Source organism: Gordionus sp. m RMFG-2023, chromosome 3, assembly GCF_954871325.1.
Source record: "Gordionus sp. m RMFG-2023 chromosome 3, tfGorSpeb1-WG-v2, whole genome shotgun sequence".
NCBI classification, from domain to species: domain Eukaryota; kingdom Metazoa; phylum Nematomorpha; class Gordioida; order Chordodea; family Parachordodidae; genus Gordionus; species Gordionus sp. m RMFG-2023.
The window spans coordinates 46288728-46309636 of record NC_088777.1 but is presented as its reverse complement, the minus strand read 5'-3'; the positions used below and the strand labels follow the sequence as shown (position 1 = coordinate 46309636).

The window sequence follows — 20909 nt, the reverse complement described above, 5'->3', positions numbered from 1 at the left end:
GGTAAATGGGAAGATAATTATATTACCAGTGAAAATAAAAAATTAAAATAAATATAAAAAATAGTTAATAAATTAATTTTTATTAACAAAAATTTAAAAAAAAAACAAACAAAATAAAAATTAAATAAATAAAAAAGATTTAAAAAAAAAGGTAGAGGCGAAAAGTGAAAAGAAGTATATAAATAAATAAAATATAATACACAAGATTAAAAACAAATTTTATGAGACTTTTAAATTTTTACAGTATACAATGTAATATAGTGATGAGAAGATTAAGATGATGATATTAAATCAAAGGTAAAAGTGATAAATAATAAATTTTGTTTTGTTTACATTTACAAGTTTAGTTCAGGTGTGGGTGAGTGTGATAAATAAGATGAAATAATAAATAAATTAAAATACACACATCACATCAAAAAATTCTGCTTTTTTTTTATTATATATATTATATTTATTATAATCCCTTTTTATTTTATAAGTAAATAAGTTTCATTTATTTTTCATTATTATTTTTTAAATTAAATTAAATTTTTATTTTGTCTTCTACTTTTTTTCCCCTCAAAACACCCTTTTTTAAAAAAAATTTATTAAATAATGATAAAAATAAATAAATTGGCCCATTAAAAATTTGAATAAATTTGAATAATCCCTTTTTAGCAAAAACCTATTTTTTTTTGCTCCTTGTTTTTTTTTGTTTTTTTTAAAATGTTTTTTTGAAGAAAACATTTAAAGCAATTTCATTATTTTTATTATTCCAATTGTGTTTTTTTAAAAATGTTTAATTTAACAATTTTATAATAAAAAAAAATTAAATTTTCTTTTTAAATTTTTTTAAAGGATAACTATACTATAAAAAAAAAATGAAATAAAGGATGATAAATTCACGAAACTTAAAACATCATAAATTTAAAATTTTTTAAAAAAAAAATTTAAAAAAATCAAATCATGGTCATATCGGCAGAGAATTATAATAACATGGATTCTTCACACATCCCGATCATAGATAGGTATGACTACGAGCGCATGCGTTCATTGATAAATAATGCTAATAACGGCTGTTACGCTAATTGGAGACTTAAGGTGGCCTCAAATAGGTGCAAGGATCATTGCCAGGAATCTCGTCATCTCAACGGGAAAAAAGTAGCCAAGATGGATGACAAAAATATTTCGAACATTCAAAATTGCGATCATCCATCTAATCCGGCGATTCCTGGCGGCTTAAGCGGCGGCGGTCTCAGAGTTATCGACAGAAACATAATGTGTGATGATATGCAAGAAATTCTATGCGAAAGGCACCACGCTCACGACGAGCCAAGGAACCCAGTACCTTGGAGCCTCATCAAACGTAACGAGGATAGAAATTGTCGCACTGATAGGTCAAACAAGGATCGCCCGCAATCTTGCTATTACCTCAATAACGTTAACGTCGACCCTCAACTTTATAACGTCAAATACATATCGGCCGAAGACCCCATCGATGGTTCGCTGGCCAATAGGGTCGCTCTCGAGAAAAGGTGTTATCAATACGTTCACGACAAATCATCCCAAACCTCCTACATCAAAGGAAAACTGTTGGGCAAGGTTAGAATAGAATATACTTTTATTTTTAAAAAATACTCCACTATTTTGTTCAAAAGAGTTTTTGATTCGGACACATGGACCGAAAAATGCCCCTTAATTAAATTCTTTTAAAGTTGTTATACAAAATTGGAAGACTTAACGTTAAAATTACGATCAGGTCTAATCATATGTTTTTTCAAATAAAAATATTTGTTTATGTTTTGGCCTCCATGGGTATATCCAATATAATTTTAAACGAACCTGACAACCATTTTTTTAAGAGATCGAATATGGGATATAAGATTTTAACTTAGGTCAGTCAGTTTATGAATTAATAATATTTAAATGATTTAAAATGTTTGTTATCTTTTTACTTTTTTTACTCTTATGAAATAACAATTATTTATATTTTTACCATGATAAATCTAAATTTTAATGCAATCCCCAAAGTCAGATTTCAAGATGTTCTTTTTTTAAAAAAATAAAAATAAAATACGTAACAAGTTCATATATTCATAAATCGTGTTTTTGTTCTTAGCTCAATTTTTCTTTTTTTTTAGCTTTGTGTGTGATTACATTATATTGTTTTCTTTGTATTTTTCCTTTAGTAATCATAATTGATAACATAACTTGAAATTTAATTTATCATCTACCACTCCCTGTTTTTATTATTAAAAAAAAATCTTAATTTCTTTAACTTTCTAGATGAGTCTTATTATACTTTTGGAAGTGTCTGTACTCGTACTCTTTAAAGCATTTATAATAATTATATAAATCAGATCAGAATAGTGTTGTTAAACGGCTCGTTTTGAGCCGATTTTTAAAAACGGAACTCAATATTTTAGCCAAGCCTCGAGATTTCGCTAATAGATGTCCAAACCTTTGTTCCTTCTACAAACATAATCTTCAGGCTTGCATAATATTATTCTAAATGAAATATTGAGTTCGCTGTTTTTAAAAATCAGCTCAAAACGAGCCGTTTAACAACACTAGATCAGAATCACGTAAATAATGATTAATCAAATAAAAAATCAAATTTCGCAATTTTTTTCGCAACTTTTGGATTTTAAAACGAATATATATTTTTTTAGTATTATAAACATTCATTATTCAAAAAAAAAATCACAGAAATAGAAAGAGGTATATTATATCAAATGGTTTATAAAAAGATAGGTCACAGGTGTATTATCTTATTTGAACTTGTGAAGTAATTTACGATATCTTGAGAAAAGTCCCATTCCCATGGCATAACGAATACACTTTAAACAAAATTCCATTATCGTCCAAAATCCGATTTCCAATAAATAACATAATCCTTACAATCATAATTTAATAATACTATTTTTTTCACTTCTACAATAATTTTAATTTTAAAGTGGAATTCACAAAGGGGAGTTGGCACAATAATTTATCACATTATAGAAGAGACTTGATAATTGCTTTTTTTAAAAAAAATATTCCTTTCAACAAAATTTATTTATATAAATATAATAATATTATAACATGAAAATAACCGTCTTAAAAGATTTTTTTGTTACAAGAAATATAAAAATAATACTTGAACTTAAACAAACGAATGACATCTTCCTAGAGATATATATATATAATCCTATTCCTATCATTCACCTATTAAAAATAAATAAATAAGGCTTTATACATCTTATTATTAATTGTTATGTCTAGTAATAACATTTTTATATAAAATAAAATACCCTTTTTTAACAAAAAAAGGTGGACAATTTGGATTATAATATATATATTTTTTTAAATTTAATGCAAGGTGTAAAAAATTATATATATAATACTTTTCTTTTCTTATGTCATTATAAATATTTTTAATAGAAAATTAAATCACATCACATCATAATTAGAGAAATAGGGGAAAAACCAACTGTTAGGCCGTGTAATAGTTTGTCTTATTTCATTAAAAGGAGAAAAGCCAATTTTTAATACTTATATAATTCATAGCTAGCGTCTTTTAATTTTGAGATCTGATTTTTCTTGAATCGTATTCCAGAATGTATACAATGAAAGAAAAAAATATTTATTCAGTGCAGGGTTGGTGGCGATAAACTATCTATGTTGAAATACGATTCGACAACTTAATTCTGTTAAAATACGGGGGAAAAACCCAAATGTTAGGCCGTGTAATGGTTTATATTATTTTTGAAACTTAGTTCTGTTTAGTCCAGCCTTTAAACAAATTTCAAACTTCTTATTTTCGAATCGAATAGTTAAAATTTTTATTTGAATTATTCGATTTAGTTCGTCGAATATTCTATTCTGTCCGAAAATTGAATTCTTTAAAAAATGGATTATTAAAATTTTTAAAAAGTGATTTACAGATGTGGAAAAAGTTCCGCAAAGGAACATGCTGAATAATTAAGAATAATTTTCTTTTTGAATATTTATGATATTTGCAAATATTAACAAATTATTTCGAATATTTACTAATAATACGAATAATTTTAAATTATACATATAATCTCGAATAATTTAATCGAACAATAGAGTAAAAAAATATTAGGAAGATAGTCTATTTTCCGAATTCACGAATCGAATAATTTTTGTTTTTCGTGTGCGTAAAATACTTCAAATCGAATAAAGAATAATTCGTTTAGCCTCTATCTCTTTAGGCTGTTTAGAGGAAGCCGTATAGGCGGAAACAGACTAATGTTTAGAAATAAGACAAACCGGAACATGGCCTTAAATTTTATTATAAAAATGGACTACTACGATTCTTATATGTTTACAAGTGACTTGTGGCCTAATTATTCAACTTAAAATTTTATATCTCAGTTTGATGGGTTTTTAGGGAACCAAAGCTTTGCTCAATTTATTAGTATATATATAACGGGGACGGTTTAATATTACGTGTCACGAAAAATATAATCTACCAAAACTTTTTTGTCATAATTATAAGTCAGCTAGGACCGAATCGACCCCCGTTTAAATTTTCCATCAGGGTTTTTTTAAGCACGTAATAATTCTTTTCAATGAAAATGACACAAATTTGCTTAATTATCTATCAGTTTTAAGAACATCTTCAAAATTTAGGCCGGCTCGCCCCATGGAAATTTTTTTCCAACAAGGCTCAAAAATCTTCCTCGACCGCGGGTCTAGCTTTCGGGTAGGGCCAGACTGCGCTTACCCCTAGCCACAATCAATTCAATTTATTTATTTATAACAATTTCTACTTTGTTTTTTATATACAGTTTTTTATGTTAGGAAATAGTTTTTTTTAAAATTTCTATATAGAAATATGCACAAACTTCTCCGATTAATCCATAAAAACTTGTTTAATATTGCCAAACAAGTTTTAGGGGATAGAGGAGCTAAGTTTGAATGCGTTTACCCCTGCAAATCTGGAAAATTTGCTATTTTTTTTTTTGAAAAAAATAGATTTTTTATTTGCCGAATAGACAATTTATTAGTAAAAAAAAAATATTTTTTTAATTTCTGTACTACATTCACATTAAGAAAATATTTATAAGTTAAAATTAATCTAAAGCGGTGTCTTCTTTAAAAAGAAACGCGAAAATATAAATCAGAGACCTACAGAGGAACCATATAACGGTCCGGATATTTTTTTAAAAATTTTCTTTCAACACCCCCCCCCCCCTCCCGGATTTGCATTTTCAGGCCCCCGGATTTTTTAAAAATATTTTACATTTATTTTTAATTTTTATGACTAATAAGGGCGATTTAAAATATTCGGTGCCCGGTCAAGTATTTAAAAAAAATAATTTTAGGCCCAGCGCGGGTATATAAAAAATTGAAATGCGGGCCGGGCTTAGGGACAGGCTTGCCGGTTTCCGATACAAATAATAGCGATATTACGTATATGGTTAATATGAGCTAAAATGACCGAACTCTGATGATTGGTAGGACAAACAAACTCTGGGAGTCCATGATTCGGGAAAAAAATGTTATTGGAAATTAGATTAAAATTTTTAAATTATTTTATTTTTTCCCTATTGGTGTTTTCTTTTTATATATTCAAAAAAGGAGAACATTTTGTTTTCCTCGACCAATTTTATTAATTTTTCCCTCCCTGAAAAGAAAATTGCTTTTAATTTTTTTTCCTCCGTATCGGCATGGGATCGATTTCCCAAAATAAGATTTCGCTTTCAATCTTTGAAAAACAATGATTGGGATTGGTCGAGCATTTTTTAAAATATCCAAAACTGTTTAGCCAAACGCTAAGAGAATTTACTTAGGTTTTCTAAGTATGAGCGCCAATTTGATGATTGAGGCAAAATTTTTTTAGAATAAAAAAACCTAGCTAATCGGGCTTCTGCAGTTTGCCAAAGTTAGGAGATGATTTACACTAATTGCTGAACTCTTATAAAAAACCCCAAAATAAACTTAATATTTTGAATTATTTTTATGGTTTTTGGTTTATGAACATTTTGCACGTATACGCGAAGATATATATTTATATTTCGGAAATAAAAAGAAGTTATTTTGGGGCTAAAGACCGTATCATCCTTTAAAAATTCGAAAATTATACATTTAAAATTAAATTTATTATAATAAAAGAAAAATATGTTTTGAAAGCACGATGAACAAAACGATATATAATACACTAATAAAATGTTATATTTTTGATATATAAACTTGTACAAAAAGAATTATAGCGGCAAGTAATGAGTATATGCAATACATGAAATAAAAATGGTTATGGAACTTAAAAAGTTTAGAAACCATTTTTTTTAAAAAAAAATATCCAGTTTTTCACCTTTCATTTAACATGATATTTGTGTTTGTGATTGAGGAGATACGTAAAAGTGTACTGTACATTAAAGTTTTAAAAATAGAAAAATATTATATTAAACCACTGTGACATGTTTATATTAAAAAATGCAAGAAAATAAATTTATTTCTCTTTGATTTTTTTTTTAATATCTTTAAAAAGATTGTAATTTAAAGGTAAAAAAAAATGTAGAAAGAGAAAAGAAAGAAAAATATTAATATAATTTCCGTGTTAAATAACTATAGATCATTTAAAAATAAAATTATGATATCTAGGCGTTGACCCTTAAGAATGAGTTAAAGTTTATATATATTTTTTTTTGTTTGCCATCTTTTTTTAAATATATTTTATTAAATTTTAAAAGTTTATTTTGTAATTGAAGTTATAATAATCAATTTGTTTAAAAGTAGCTTTGTTAAACGACTCGATTATAAAAAAACGGTTAAACCTAATATCGTATCCAAGAATATTATGCAAGCTTGGAGATATAGCTCATATAGTTAGTAGATATGTTTGGACATCTATTAACGAAATTTCGCGGCTTGTGTCTTATTTTTTTTGGCTAAAATATTGGGTTAGCCATTTAACAACACTAGTTAAAAAGTAACTTTACTATTTTTTTTAATCCCTTATCTTTTTGCAATTTTTTAGTATCAAAAAAATGAGAAAAAAAGAATATTTTATAAGGTAAAGAGTGATTTATTGCGAAAAAATAAATTCAATTTTTTTTAAAAAAGTAACCTTAAAAATAAGCATAAACAACTAACTGTATGATCTATTTTCTTTTTTATTAATTTGTACAATTTTACTTCGTAGTCAATAACTCAAAAATTCAGATAATATTATAGATTATTAAAGGAAAATTTTTTTAAAATTAATAATTAGCGTTAATTTTACCACTCTCTCCCAAACCTCGAAGCAACCCCCCCCCCCTCGGATAAATTTAAAACGTTTATTTAGCCCTAGGATTCGATCCAAGAATTTTTTTAATTTCAAAGATCCGTGTGCAGGGCAAATCGATCAATTAAAACGGCATTGACCTTTATTAAATCGTTGAAAATTTTGTCACCCCCATCCTGTGTCTAATGTCTATAAACCGTATTGAATCTTTTTAAATACCAACTGTTTTGAAGATTATTAATTATTGTCAATTTTGACTGGTCGATTTACCATCAAAGGTTTTTTTTTTATAATAGATTATTATGGGACCTCTAGTAAGCAAGCACGGAAGATGTAATCCCCTATTTTTCCCTTATTTCTTATTAAAAAATGGAAATCCAACTTAGCACCTGTCTTATTTGTTTAAATGGCTCAATTTAGCAAATTTAAAAAATTTTAGTCAAAATAATAACGGCTTAGCCGTTTAACAACTCTGCTGTTCTAGTTCTGATTGATCTTATTCCGAAATTTATATTAGAAAAAAATAGGCTTGAGCCTGATTTTTTTTTACTTATTACACTGCATCATCCATGGATTTGCGCTAACTGTGAATGCAGGGTTAGACTGTTAAGAAAAAAGTGCAAACTAGGGTAAATAACTTAATTTGAAATTTTATCGAGGTCCGAACTTCGGTAAGGTTCGAATTCGAACGAGTCCAGGAGAATGCCTGTTCACGATAAATTCCTTTTAGCGGCAAATTGTTCTCGAAGTTGAGAATAAATTAGTTAAACGATTTACAACTTAAAAAACCATTTAGTTATTGTACAAAAAAAATAAAAAAGGCTTTGTGCATAATAATTTTTAAATCCATTGTCGGGCCGGATCTAGACTACATTTATTTTTTTATTTTTAGTTAGTGTCTGCGAATTATTTTATAGACTAGTAATCTTTATGCCAGAGCCCAGCGCTCGAAAATTTCCGGCTCCGTTTTTCCCGCTCGAATATTTTATTTTAGGCCCGAAACCCAACCAGTCCTAAATTTTTAATTAATTAAATATAAATTGGACGTATTTTTTTGTAAGTTTAAAATAAAATTTTTTTTAAAAAAAAGAGAAATCTCTAATTGCTTTGTCCTGATCCCAGAGAAATTATTATTTTATTTTAATGAAAGGAAACGATAACATCATTTTTCTAATTTTTTTTAAGGCCCAAGTTCAACTGGACTCTGGGCCGATTTGCTGGATTCTAATTTTTATCCATATTTTAATACGACCAGTTTTTATTAAAAATTTATTGTAATTATTTTATTTACTCAAAAAAGGGTGGATTCGCAAAATGTTTTAAATTCACAGAAGTTACGACAAACATCAATTTTGCCGCAAAAATGATATGCAAATCTCAATTAGTGAAAATTTCCCATAAAGAACAAGTGAGATGATAGATTATCATAATGTTATAAATTAGTTTTATTCAGACTTTGGTAAAAAAAAATAAATTTTTGAGCATTTTTTTTGAAGAACAAAGATTTTTGGATCAAATTTTTACCTAAAAATGCCAAAATCTTTTGTAATTTTCATGCATAAATAATCTTACAAGATGAAATTAAAAAAATTTTTTTTTTCAAACTCATTTTATTTTAAACACTTTTTTTACTTCTATTTGCGATTAATGATTAATTTCGCACCATAAAAGTAACTTATATATTTTTTTTCAGGTTAAGCGGGAAATCGAAATTCACAGACCACTTTTTCACCCTAACATTGTTCATTTACAAAGCCATTTTGAGGATGATTTTTACATGTATATCATCTTGGAATACTGTGATAATAAAGTATGCTATTCTTTGAATTTCATTTTTTTTTTCCAATTTATCGTTACTTATGATAGAATAAAACGAGTTATCAAATTATCACCTTCTTAATTAAAATTTAAGCGACGGCAGTCATAACCCAAAATTTAGTCTGAGAGGAAGGGATATAAATGATCTCGAAGAAAGGCTGTTCTACGGCGTATCTTAGTTAAAATTTGCCAAAGGGCGGCACACAAAAAATCGCAAAAAAAAGTGGGCGAATTAATAAGAATGATCATTAAAAAAAAATTAAATTATATTAGTATATTTATGATATGGAGACTAGAATCATATGATACAATCTCTAAGTGTAAAAACATATCTCTTATTGCGTTGCGACAAATATTTTACCTCCCAAGACAATGTTAAAGTCTTGAATATGTTATTTTTATTTAAAAAAAAATGTTATGCATGCTTAGCATTTTCAAGAACTTTTATATTTTATATAATATTTATAAAGTTATAAGAAAATATCTTAAGTGTTTGTTAACATGACATCTTATATATTTTTAAAACTCATTTTATATTACGGAATTTTTTTTTTTTTATAATAAATTACATAACATTATTTTGCATTAATTAAAAGATACATTTATATTATAATATTTATAAATTAATGTATATAGTGAGGAAAAAAGGATTTAATCATTGTTTTACAAATATTATAATGTATTAATTATGTTCCATGTTTTCATGCCTAAAAGTTGGTAGATTTGATAATTCGTTTTGCCTTTTTAAATGAAAGTCTTTTATTTTACAAAATATATAACATTTTTCGATTTAAAATAAACAAAATAAAATCGAGATAAAAAAAATATAGGTTAATGGTAATTTTTTTTCTGATTTTAATCGACAAATTAATACAAACGAAATGTATAAAAAAAGACTACATAATTATCCGTTATCTCTCTCTTTTTTTACTTTATTGATCATCAAAAATATTAAGATAGTCGAAGTGTTGAAAAGGAATCAAATTTTTATGAATATCAATCATTTTACCGTTAATGACATTGATTACATTCATCTTTTAGATATTTTAAAATATATCTCTATATTTGTATATTGTAAATATAAGAAGAAGAAAAAATAATAAAATATTGCATGGAAAATCCTGTTTATTTGAACCAGCATTAAAATATAAATTTTGGCTCGAGTAAGTTATTGGTTTAGTTTAGTTTGTTTGGCATAAATAATGTCATTAAATAGATCGATTTTTAAAAACAGCTAACCCAATATTTTAACCAGAAAATGTTATACCCTCGAGATTTTGTTAAATGATGTCCAAACCTTTCTGTCATCTATGAACCAAATCTCCAGGCTTGCGTAATATTTTTGGCTAAAATATTGGGTTAGCCTTTTTTCATAAACCACATTTCTCAATCCAGTCAAATATCATATTTTGTATTTATGTATTTTGTCCAATTATGAATATAAAATGTATTTTTCGAAACTACTATAATAGGATATATATATTATAAAAGGACATTGTGACTAAATTTCAATTTTAAAACCGAAAATTGATTTTTGTTAATTAAAAAAAATAAAATAATTTCATTAAGAATAGTTGATAAGAAGTGCCGATATCACAATTGTAGAAAAGTATTAGGGGAAAAATTTTTTAAAACGAATATTCCATCAGAATAAATTCGAATTATTCGTAATCGAATATTCGAAGAACGAAATGAATATTTCATTCCCCAATTTAGCTGTCTCAGAAACAATAACCCTGTCTGACAATTAAACTGCATTGTCTAAGCATTTTATACATTTTACTAAATAAAACTTGGGTATTATATATTATTTTTTACAACATTCTACCCTCTTAAAGAGAAGACTCAAATAAATGTTATATTTTTTTTTATACTCCCTTTTTTAAAATCGCAGACTCTGGTCGATCTAATTAAAGATAATGGTACTTTGTCGGAAGAAGAAACGAGATTTTTTATGAAGCAAATTCTTGGCGCTGTTTTATATCTCCACAATATCAAAATATTACACCGCGATCTTAAACTTGGTAACATGTTTTTAACTAAGCGATTCATCCTGAAAGTCGGAGACTTTGGACTTTCTTCCAAATTAGAAGAGACCAACAAAAAAGTGTAAGTGAAAAGTATAATAATGAATGCGTTTTATTTTTATTAATTATATTTTGTATATTATATATCATTTAGATCCATCTGCGGGACACCCAATTATATCGCTCCTGAAATATTATCCAAAACGGGACATAGCTTTCCAGCTGATATATGGGCAATTGGTTGCATAATGTAAGTTTAATTATTTACGAACGGTTCATTAGAAAAATATATATGATATAATAACTCCACTCATATTTTACATGCATTTTTTATAAAAAATTATGAATAACCTATAATTAAAAAATTATATAATCAAAATCAATATATGAATTTTTCGATATGTAGTTCAGAATTCTAAACTTTAACCTTGGTACTCAATTACATAAGGATTTTTTTTTTCTTATTGAAATTTATTTTTTTAAAAAAATTAATTTATGCATATCATTAAGAAGAGAATATTGAAGTATTTATTTTAATAAATACCATATTCGATTTATATAAAAGAATTCTTTAATTATAAAAGCCAAAATTTATGCAAATCAATCAGATGGTTATTTCGCAGCGGGAACGTTGTAATATCACCACGTTTACATTTTTGTATTTCTTCTCATATTCGCGTTCGCCTATTAAATTAAACCAATAATTGAACTCTTATATATTTTATTAATTTATATTTATTTTTTAAAAAAAAATATTATATTATCTCATTTAAGTTTTATAAAGGGAAAAAAAACCTATACTACTAATGAAATTGCGAAAAGCTAATATAAGAAATATATAAATCGAAATATTTGTCGGCGATTATTTTATTATATAAAAAGAATATCGATGATATAGGGAGAGGAAAGATATGTTAATTTCTTTTATTAAAGTTTTTTTTCTCCTTCTACCAACCATACTTTTATGAAAAAGCGGTCGGTTGGACGTGTTAATTTTCTCCATTTCTTCTTTTTTTTCCACCTCGGTACATTACTTACATATAATACTATCAAAAAGTAGTAATAAATTTTCTTAATAATGCGATGAAATCGATTCGACCACTATGCGGCTTTATTAAAAGAAGCTCCAATTTATCATAATAATAGAAATTAAGGGGATATGCAGAGATTAATTTTTGTTAAAACCCGGACCGGATTGAATTTCAAACCCTGCTCGAATTTTACTTCTAAAAAATGGCAGTATTTTTAAAATGTTGTCATTTTAAATATTTTTGACCAGGGGTCGGAAAAATTGTTTTAAAAATGGAAATTTGAGCTAGCGGATTAATTTGAATTTTTATCATATGTCATATAATTAATGTAATTTAAATTTATTTTTAAGGAAATTGGCCTGGCCCAGGTTTTGTAAAAAAAATATATTTCACGACCGCTTTGTAAATATATTTTTTTTAGCCCGACATGGCCTCGACTTTTAAAATATTCATTTTAGGACCCAATCCAGGCCGAGCCCTTAGAAGTCAATATTTAGTCGACCGAGCCCTTAGAAGTCAATATTTCGTCGAAAAATAATTTATAGAAGAAAAAGGGGCACTTTTTGTTTTTGTCAATTTATTTTTATATTATTATAAGTTTAAGGTTTTTAATTATTTAACACTTTTGTTTCTAAATAATTTTTATCTTTCTTTGTTTTTAGAAAGAAACAATTTTATATTTATCCACTAGGTAAATGCATTAAAATATAATTATATTTAAAAAGTAAAACCTCCACAAACCGCATACACAAATATTCCCTTCTTCTTTTAAAAAATCACGTAGAGATTTTTATTATTGTAAAAAAAGAAAAATTTTAGTATAATTTAAGCCTTTATATTTTTGCGATAAAAATTAATTTTTTATATTTATTAGTTGGTATTACCTTTTAAAAATAAAATTTTAATTTTTTTCATTGATAAATCTTACATTCATTCTATTCACAATTAAAATATCCTTTGGCTAAAATTATAATCATAATATTATATATATTTATAAATTTAATTTTGTATATTAAAACCAAAACGTTCTTTCTCATCAAGATTGACTTTACTATTTACTATCTTTTTATAACCTTTTTTTTAAAAAAAACTACGATTTATTGTAATCATCACTAGGAAAGTTCATATAGAAAACTGTTATAATGTGGAAGATGTAAAGAACTAAAATCAAATTTTAAGTTTTTAACCCGTTTTAAAAACCACAGAAAAAAGGGTAATTTTTTTTTAAAAATAGAGTCAATATTTATTTTTCTCTGTCTCCTCTTTTGTTGCATATGTTATAAAAATGACGATATAAATATTAAGATAAGCATAAGATATGTAAAAAAAATATTTGAATATAATTTTAAATGTGTAATAAGTTCTTTACAAAAAAAAATGGTGGTATTTTTTATTGAATCAATAAACGACCAAAAGATCATAAATACATAAAGTTGATTTGATGGGATTGGTATGTTTGATGTGGTAGAGTAATTATAAAAAAAATGAATATTAAAAAAAAATATCCAGTGCGACATTATATATTTTATTCTTCTTTTTCTATGTATATTAGGACACGACGTTATAAACTTTATCTTTAAATCGCCATCTGTGATAAACTTTTTTTTAAAATATAAAATATTATTTATATCGTAAAATTAAATATTTTAAAATCATTTACAATAAAAAAAATTTATAAAGGGAGGTATCAAACTAATTTATTTTATTTTCTTATAAGATGGTAACGATAAATAATAATCTTGAAACAATTTCGGGGAATTTATTATCCATTTATAAACGTTATTATTTATAATTCATTATATATTTGAGGTAAGATAAGATAAGGAACTTAGGAATGGACACATTGTTAAATATGGGAACCGTAAAATTTTTACTACCTTAAGTACAAAAAAAAGCTTAAAATCATAATATGCATAAATTATTTTAAAGGGGGGGGGGAGGAGGTGTTAAATTTTGCGTAGTTTCGCCAAAAAAAATAGTATTAAAATCTCTCACCCCTTTATATATATATTGATGAATTAGCTCTAGCACAAGTGTTTTTTTTTACTAGTATGTATTTCAATTTTTTATTTCTTCAAAATTCGCGACAAAGTCATATTTTTATGGTGGTACATCGTTAAGATAATATAATTTCTTAATGTTTTAATTTATAAAATGGCAGGTGCTTTGTACTGTGTATGCTATAAAGTTTAATGGTCCTTTTGTTTAAGTCTATGTTATTTATTTTATGTATGATGATCAAATTAATTGATAGTCAATTTGAATAATTAATTTTTTTTCCCCGACTTAATTTTACTACTTATAATATACAATATAATTAATGAATTTATATCAAATCTTAATATCTTCACAAACTTAAACATTGGTGGTATTCACTTACAGTATCAATTTGATTTGTTGTAAAACATTTCCATATATTTATAACAACTTTTTTAACAAATTGTTTAACTTATCAATTTGCTATTTTTGCTCGAATAACAAATCCTACCCACACTGTATTTTATAGAATAAATGCTAATTTGGCCATAACTATCTAAATTATAAATGATTATTAAAGTAAACCACTCCATATTTAACATAGCATTACTTCTTAAAATGTGTAATATGGTTCTAAAAAGTGGAAGTGAAATTTTTTTTTGGATCAATGCCACAAGACATTGTATAGATAAATATATATTTTTTTAACGTATTCCTCAAAAATTTTAGGTTCGCAATGCTGAGCGGAAAGCCACCTTTCGAATCCGAAAGCCTGCGGGAAACGTATCATAGAATCTCGAAAAATATTTATAAGATACCTCACCATCTATCCCCCGAAGCCAAAGATCTTATCGCCAAATTTCTAATTGCTCAACCACACCTACGCATCGATCTGTGCGCCGCCATAGATCACCCTTATTTTATGGAAAACCTTCACGAGAGACGACACCTTTTAGAGTAATTATAACTTTAATTTTTCAAATTAGGCGAAGAGGGGGGTTGTTCTTACGTTTAAAATTTGATCCGGGTTCGAGTTTCGGTTACCAACTCAGTTTTTTAAACTTTTTAAAATTAAACAATCTATATTGACCGCGAAGAAAAAGTAAGGCTTCCGTTCATTCCCCTTTACAAAACGCCAAGAAGCATAGCGCACCTGAGATGATATCCTGCGTACTGGTTAAAAAGCGTACGCCAACTAATAAAATAAGTCACCTCAAACGTTACAGCTTGGCTTGCCCAGCTTCGAACCAATCAACTCACGTAAATGAGCTGGGACAGCGCCATTTATTGGATATTTCCATCGATTTTAAGGATAGGTTTATAATGTTCTTTTTGTGGTTTTTTAAAAAAAATAAATAAAATGTTTCAAATTTCCTTATTCGGATATTATATTTGTCCTAAATTGTTTAAAACGTGACAATAATAAAAATAGCAAACCCTGAATTTTAATTTGACTAAATCCTAAATTTTGATCCATCATATTAAATTATATAGTTATTTGGGGAAATTTTAATTTTAATTCGTATCAAATTACAAATTAACAAAATAATTAAAATATGAACTATATTATGTTTTATTTTACTATCGATCGCAAATTATTTACATTATATACAATATTGACTTCTTTTTTTTTCATTTGCAATAAATAAAATATTATAGCGATAAACTTGACCCAAATCAAGGAAAACCAATAAAAGTATGCGCAAACACAATTATGTATTATTCTATCATATTTATACTAAGAAACTTTATATATAAAAAGAAAAATGGTTGAAATGTTAAAATTATGACCCCAACTCAAGGGGAATTGCTGTTACAACAGCTGATTTGTTAAAATTTTTATTCGTATATTTGTAATCACGTGGCCTGTCAGGTATGACAGGTTATAAATAAGAACGTTTAAATTTTATTAAAAAGAACCAATCTAAGCCCTAACCTCAAATCTTTAAATAACCATAACCAACATATCTCTAACCCTTAATTCTACTCCTTAATTCAGATACTAAATATATTTCACCCAATCAAAAAATTTCCCTCTGTTGAAAATTCCCTGATTTCTTTAACCTTTTTGGCTATTTAGTAATAAGTCCCCCTAAGACACGACTTTAAGCCTTTTAAGATTATTAATACAAAAAATTTTAGAACTTTACAAGTTTTATTTTTTATGGCTATTCCAAATATTATTCTGATTCAATATTAACGTTGTATTCAATTTTTTTTATAAGTCGTTTCAATATATAGGATCAAATAGGCCAATTAAAGAGTATCGTTCTATACCCAATATTTTAATATTAAATAATCTCCAAATAAATATCTAAAAATTATATTGATATTAATATATATATGTTGTAATAACATGTTAAATAGCGTCCCGCGAGACCAGTGTCTACCATATTCATGGGAGATAACCAAATAAATAAAAATCGCGGGAAAAACGACGTGGTCAATAACGACAACCAATATATTGACAACTCTAACCCTCATCCTTACCCTTTGAAAAAGCTTTTCAAACCCTTCGAACCGAAAAGGATTAAAGGTAAATTTATGCGCTGGGTTGATAAGGTCAAAACTTTCAAAAGCAATGCTGAGACCGATTTGATCAAATCCGCCAAACCCCAAAAATCAGCTTCGTACAGAGTTTTCCTTGCCAATGAAACAAGTACAACATTATAAAGAGCTAATGCATAAACTCTTATCCCGTTTTTATTGATTTGTTTAGAGAGAAAAAAATTTTCTAGTTAAGGTCGACTGGACGGATTAACTAAATATCCAGACTGATTTTTGCGGACAAAATTTATATATTTTGTTTTTAAAAATCCGATATCTGATGTGAACATAAGAAATATGATAAAAATTGAAATTATTTTTCAGTAATAAAGATTTTAATTATCCGTAAAAGGTGGCCAAGATATAAGATCAAGATCTCGTTCCATACTCATTCCCCAACAAGTCAAGACTTCGATTGAACCCTCTCTTGGTCTAAACATTAAGAAACGATTTTCTTGCGTATTGAACGGCGATAAATATTTATTTAATAACGATAAAACCGACTTCAAATCGACTCTCGGTGGTTTTCACGATCTGGATCATGACGCTGGCCCCTCCCAGAACGAGGAGTTTCATGCCGAAAACGATTACGATGCCATATTTTCTAAAATTGCTATTAAAAATAAGCGTATAGGCAATGGCAGAAAACCTCTTTACTTTGCTTCCAAGGAATCGATTACAGGCAATCATAGACCGGCCAAAAAGGCTCAATCTCTCATAAAATTAACCGATAAAATTAGCAGCGATTTGTCCAGTTCTCCTCTTCCCTCGTCGTTCGAAGAAAAACTTTGCTACGATCGTCTAAAATGCGGTGCTAGGCGGGCATGTAACAATAAGGAAGACTCTGGCAACAGCAGTAGCGGTATAGAGTGCCACTCCCCTTCATCGGGCTCTAATAGTCAGAAAGACAAGCTGGCCGAAATATTGCTGGTCAGTCACGAGGATAATGTAGACAAATATCCCCCCTTTAACCGTGACTCCAAAAAAAAAGGAAATGTAATGGAGACGCGTAAAGAAGTCTTATCGGTGTTGGCCAAAAAAAGGAACTCAGAAAGCGAAGCCGCTCGTATTTTAAACAGGCTACGGAGCTCGGTCGAGAAATTGATTGATCAATGCGAAAGATCCATCTTGGAGATGAATAGACTCTCTTGCTCTTCCTATCTTAACTCGAAAACTTTCGATGCTCAAATCAAAGAAAGTTGTAATAAGCAATCTCACGATATATCCTTCGAAAATATCCTAGGTTTTTAATATTTTATTTTACATTAAAGTTTGGCCTAAAAAAACAATATATATGCTTGTTGAGTTGTAAAAAAAATTATCAATAATAAAAATTATAAAAGCTTGGATCACGTTTTTATGACTATGCCAACTAGAGCTACGTAGACACAACCGATCGAACTTGGGTCGACGCGGTTCGGACTTTGATTTTAAAAATTTAATTCAGGCGAGACTCGTATCTCAACAAAATTTTAAAATATTTTGATTTCCTATTTTTTTTTTTTGAAATATAATCTGGACATATTTAAAATACCATTTTTAATTGGACACGAATCTTCGGAAAAAAATATTATCACTCGGATTGGATTGGCCGGATAATTTTTTTTCTTCCCAAATCTGGCCGGATTTGAAAAATAGGTCTGACACAGGAACACTCTAATAATCCGAAATATGTAATGAACATCGTTTACTTTTCCCGTCTACATATTACTTAAATAATAATATATAATAAATTCTTTTATATTTAGATGTATCATTATGCAATAAACTGAACAAAAATGCTCAATTAATTGATTCTCCATTTGTGTGGGTTACTAAATGGGTAGACTACGCCGAAAAATATGGTTTTGGCTATCAATTATCAAACGGCTCACAAGGTGTTTTATTCAAGGACGACGAACGAATTTATGTCGAAGGCCAAAGGTTACACTTTCTAACTTGATTTACTTGTGATAAACATCTGTGCCACCTTTGAGCGACATTTTCATGATTTCTATATAACATTGATATAAGATTTTTAAAAAAATAAGGATTTGAACAAACATATTAGAAATTTGATATTATAAATATTTTTATCTAGTCGGCTCAGCCTGGGTATTTTATTCGGTTATTCTTTCCGACAAGTCGGTTTCAAAAAATTAATTTACCGGGGTCACTAAAGTGAATTATCCCGGGCCAGCAGTTCTCGGATATTGAAAAATTATTTGGTCTTCAATGCGCAAATCATATATGTATTCTACCTAAAAAATAAATCGAAAATTAAAGATTATCATTATACGACAACTCAAACGTGCTAAGACTCGCCATGCCATTAAATGACGCTATAAAGGTTGGACAAGCCAGCAATATAAATCATGCCAAAAATCAATTTGCTAATAAGGCCCACGATAAATTGTGCATATACTCTCATTTCGCCAGTTTCATGGAAAGAAATCTCATAGATGGAATGGATTACGTCGCCCTAAAATCATCCATGACAGATGAATCGTCACGTTTTGTTACTCTAAAAAAATTTAGTGGTATTCAAAACCGATCTCATGGACACAAAAACCGAGAAAGGTATAGAATTTTCTTTTTTTTTGTACTTAAAATGAATTTCGACAAAATAAATCAAAAACGTCTAATTTTTTAATATAATTGTGTTATAAATTTTAGATAATTTTTTGAACGCTTTGTTTTTAAAAATCTAATTTTACCAGATACCCATTTCAGACAATATTGCCGTTAACTTTTAAATCATTTATTATTAAAAAAATCTATTATAAAAACGAATATAAATTATATTAAGTTCAAAAATTTATGACAAAATTTTTAATAAATCACAGATTAGGTTTTTTTCGCATGTCGGATTACATTTCCAGCAAAATAAGATTTTTTTTAATTAAAAAAACGCACTCAAATAAAGGATTAAGAGCTGAAAAAGTAACATATTGATTGAAAGAACAACATTGACGCGCATAATTATTTATTTATTTAAAAACTAGAATAAAATCGAATTTATTGTATTTTTAAATTCGTAAGGTAAATTAAATTTACTTTTAAATATTTAACCCAAAAAGAATGATTCTAAAACTGCGCTTTTTTTTAAAAAAAAATTATTTTTCCCAGTCCTAATATGACCTGTTTTTCTTTCTAAACAAATTTTAGGTATCAAACTTTGCTCATGCGCTTGAACGACGGCACTACTCAGATAAATTTCTTGAACGATCACGTGAAAATAATATTTGGCGTGAATAAATATGAAACGAATCCTTTGGCCCACCCCAGCCATTCTCTTTATCGAACTTGGGCCATTTTTATCGATTTAAATCGCAATCATTACGCTTTCGACAATTTGGACGCTATAAAAATTTTGAAAAAGATCGGGAGTAAACCCAGGGACCGTAGCAATACGTTGAATAGCTTAGTTTGTCTGAAGGGGAAGCTGGAAGTCGCCTTGTTTGAATTGAAAGAAGAGATAACCGCTCGACAGGAAACAAAATAACGATCCCAACAACGCCTTCTAAAAACATTATCTACCTCTTTTACTACCCTATTTTAAATGATTATAAACACGTGCATTTTAATATAATCATTTTTTTAGTTAATTAAAAAGGAATTACTCATTTTTAGCATCCAAAATAAAGCTTACAAATGCCTAATTTTCGCCAAACGACCAATTTTTTAAAAATAAGGAGTATTTATGATAACCCTGCATTCATAGTTGGCGCGGATTCCCGGCGAAGTATATAAAAATCGTATAATTCGCCATGAATTCGGGCTAAATGTGAATAAGCGATAAGGCAGCATTTAAATTTAACATCTTTTAATCGAATAATAATAATTTATTTTTTTATTTAAAACAATTAAAAAACCAATTTTGATTCGTAATTTTGTTTATATAAAAACAATTAAAAAATATTGATAGTATTATTAACATGGTAACAAATCGTTACAAATTATATTATTAAAATCTTATTGTTACCCTTTATAAATCTTTTTTTTTAAAAATATATATATATAATTGAATCAAAAATTGTTTTTGAAAAGATTAGCTTGCTCATATGCATGGCTTAGAAGAATAAATTATTATAATTATTAATAATAAAGAAATTTTTATAATTTATGAACCCGTGTTTTTGTTGTAGGCCAGATACGGTTAGTGTTGTTAAATGGTTTGATTTAGCCAATATGCAAGCCTCAAAATTTTTAGGGCTGTAAATCCTCCTTCTAAAAAAAGGGGGTTCATGTTCAGTGAAATATCTCTGAACCAGAAAGTATACTTTGTATTAATCTTGATTTAAAATAAAAGAT

At 27.4% G+C, this 20909-nt stretch overlaps 1 protein-coding gene across 1 annotated transcript; it reads left to right on the top strand.

Moving 5' to 3' along the window:
- The first annotated feature begins 685 nt into the window (after positions 1-685).
- LOC135927044 (uncharacterized) lies at positions 686-20397 on the top strand. The gene is made up of 13 exons (XM_065462980.1): positions 686-1581; positions 8517-8624; positions 8910-9026; positions 10929-11143; positions 11216-11311; positions 14799-15026; positions 15167-15385; positions 15729-15765; positions 16437-16728; positions 16969-17859; positions 18365-18539; positions 18882-19175; positions 19764-20397. Exons 1-13 carry the CDS (start codon positions 946-948, stop codon positions 20098-20100), a joined length of 3645 nt encoding a protein of 1214 aa, XP_065319052.1. The 5' UTR covers positions 686-945; the 3' UTR covers positions 20101-20397.
- The last annotated feature ends 512 nt before the right edge of the window (positions 20398-20909 follow it).